The sequence below is a fragment of the Chenopodium quinoa genome, unplaced genomic scaffold (genome assembly GCF_001683475.1).
Source record: "Chenopodium quinoa cultivar QQ74 unplaced genomic scaffold, ASM168347v1, whole genome shotgun sequence".
In the NCBI taxonomy this organism is placed as follows: domain Eukaryota; kingdom Viridiplantae; phylum Streptophyta; class Magnoliopsida; order Caryophyllales; family Amaranthaceae; genus Chenopodium; species Chenopodium quinoa.
In genome coordinates, this window is record NW_018745410.1 from 782,163 (window position 1) to 784,896 (window position 2,734).

At 40.5% G+C, this 2,734-nt stretch overlaps 1 protein-coding gene across 1 annotated transcript; it reads left to right on the plus strand.

The window, feature by feature from the left end:
- The first annotated feature begins 231 nt into the window (after window positions 1-231).
- LOC110713178 lies at window positions 232-2,472 on the plus strand. Its single transcript, XM_021891643.1, has 4 exons — window positions 232-807; window positions 910-1,053; window positions 1,146-2,060; window positions 2,143-2,472. Exons 1-4 carry the CDS (start codon window positions 232-234, stop codon window positions 2,470-2,472), a joined length of 1,965 nt encoding a protein of 654 aa, XP_021747335.1.
- The last annotated feature ends 262 nt before the right edge of the window (window positions 2,473-2,734 follow it).

The following is a 2,734-nucleotide window of genomic DNA, read 5'->3' on the forward strand; positions in this document are numbered from 1 at the left end:
TAAGGATGGTGAAGGGGACTATAATCTTTCAGATTTGTTTGATAGTAAGCTTAGTGACCCTGATGTAGATTGGAGTGAAGGAGAAGAAGAGTTTTATGATGCTGTTGATGATGATGAGTGGGTGAGACAGAATACAGAGTTGGTGAACATGGAAGTGATTAGGTGTTTCAGTGTAGAGAAACTTGGCAAATCAAGTCACTGAGATTGAAGCATCTTTGTATGAGAACAAAGATGAATAAGAAAGTTACAGCTGAGTCCTTAGCTGATAGATACTTGGAGGAGTTTAGAAGCAATCCAACTTGGAAGATTAGACAAATACAGGAGAGAGCTTTGACTGATTTGGGAATTAAAGTGAGCTACTTTAAAGCTTGGTTGGCTAGGTGTAGGGCAAAGCTAATTATTTTTTGCTCTTCAGCTGAGCAGTATGCAAAGGTATGGGACTATGCTAAGGCATTAGTGGTGCACAACCCTGGGACTGGTTGTGTCGTTGTTGTAGATGGGATAGAGCAGCCTGAACCCCCTCTTTTTTTGAGAATGTTTGTGTGTCTTGCACCATTAAGGGATGGTTTTGTTAGTGGATGCAGACCAATTATTGGAGTAGATGGCTGCCATCTTAAGGGTGCTTACCCTGGCCAAATTTTAGTTGTTGTAGCTAAGGATGGTAATAACCACATATTTCCACTAGCATGGGCAACTGTGGAAATTGAGAACAAGGACACATGGTCATGGTTCCTTGAGGCATTAGTAGACAGCATTGGAGGTAAAGATGAAGGTGAAGGGTTGACTTTTATGTCTGATAGGCCGAAAGTAAGTTGATAAATTTCCAGTTTGTAATCTCCATTATGTTTTTTTAGTTTGAGATAGGTGTAGCATACTAATTATTGTGTAACTTTTTTTGTGTAAATGCAGGGCCTGCTAGAAGCATTTGAGAATGTTGTACCTAAGGCTGAGACTAGGTACTGTGTTAGACACATCTGGTCTAACTTCAAACAACAATTCCAAGGATCTCTATTCAAAGAGCTATTTTGGAATGTAGCTAGGGCTTACACTCACGTATAATAGTTAAATCCTCCTAGTTTTGTTGATTGTGAGTTTCTGGTTTTGGTTAGTTCCATTTGATTTTTACTGTGTGTGTCTTAATTTAGTATTATAATGCATATGGTCAGACTGATTTTGAAGTGGCTATGGAGTCTATAAACTTTTTATCTGAAGAAGCCTATGATTACCTAGCAAATATCCCCCCTCAACATTGGTCCAGACATGCATTCTCCCCAACATGTAAGTCAAACATGTTGTTAAACAATTTGTGTGAGACTTTTAACGCTGTTATAAGGGATGCTAGGGATAAGCCAATCTTAACACAAATGGAATGGCTTAGAAGATGCATGATGAAGAGGACCAATGATAAATGGATGGCAGCCTCTGAATGGGAAGGGTTGTGTGTTCCTTATGTGAAAAAGGTGTTTGATGGGTTGGAAAAGTATGCAAGGACATGCACTGTCCAGTCAGGTTGGGGTGAGCTTTATGAAGTGGAGTATAAGGATGATACATGTGTTGTTAACCTTGAAGCAAGGACATGTACTTGTTACAGATGGGATTTAACAGGATTGCCCTGTGTCCATGCTTTTGCTGCTTTGCTGGACAAAAGGGTTGATCCAGAGCTTTATGTCCACCCATACTACCACATAAAGACTTACCTGGCTGCCTATGAGACTCCCATTCAGCCCATGCCTGGAGCCAAGCATTGGGATAAGGTGCATATGAGAGAGCCTATGCCTCCAGCTTTTAAGGTCCAACCTGGGAGATCAAAAGCTAAAAAGAGGAAGCTTGAACAAGGGGAGGGGAGTTCTGCACCTAATTCAGAGAACAAGAAAGTAAAGAGAAGGAATCAATGCAAGAATTGTGGGGGTTTTGGCCATTATGCCAAAACTTGTTCTCTAGATCCTGCCCCTACACCAGTTCAAGTTCAGAACACAGCACCATCAGGAGGTAGGCCAGCATTGGACAACCCTTGGATGAAGGAACAGAGGAGGAAGAGTGAATTGAGAGCTATGAAAAAGGTAAATTCACTTACACTATTTTTGATACTTAGATTGTCATGTGTACTGTACCTATTTACTGATTATGAATGTATGTATACAGAGTGCAGCATTAGGAGCTACTGCAGGACCCAATAGCATTGGAAACAAGAAGTTTCCTCAAGAATTGGCAAAAGAAAAAGCAGCTGAGGCATCTTCTGCTTGTAATGCATCTCAGCCAACTGAGCAAGTGCAACCTTCTGCAATGGAAGCATCGGCAAGCCAGCCCATGACTAGGAGCAGAACAAAGCTTACTGAAGCTTCCCACACCTCAGCCTCTCAGCCTCTTCCCAGACAGCAGAATACCAGGCACAAGTTATCAGTATCAAAGGGTTTACATCAGCATCAGTTCATGCACAAGGATGATATGTGGGAACTTGGCCATGATATGTAATTTACTGCCTTAAATTTGGTTTACCGTAGACAGAAAAGTGTTTTTTTTATCAGTTTGCTTAAGTATTTGAACAACTAAGGGTGGCAAGTCCATCATTTTGTGCACTTAACTATTTGGAATGAACAATATTAACTAGGGCAGGAACCCTGATTTTGTAGTATGTTGAACCACTTCTAAAATATAATCTGATCAGCACCTGTTTATAACATTTGCATATGTAATTGGATTCAATTATTTTCATTTCAGTGCATAACCAAATTTT

What these genes read in the sequence shown, in the direction of transcription:
- LOC110713178 (XM_021891643.1), top strand. Translation starts at nt 232, where the DNA reads ATGAATAAGAAAGTTACAGCTGAGTCCTTAGCTGATAGATACTTGGAG. An exon ending in TTATGTCTGATAGGCCGAAA is followed by an intron (nt 808 to 909) that starts GTAAGTTGATAA and finishes GTGTAAATGCAG; the next exon opens with GGCCTGCTAGAAGCATTTGA. An exon ending in AATTGAGAGCTATGAAAAAG is followed by an intron (nt 2,061 to 2,142) that starts GTAAATTCACTT and finishes GTATGTATACAG; the next exon opens with AGTGCAGCATTAGGAGCTAC.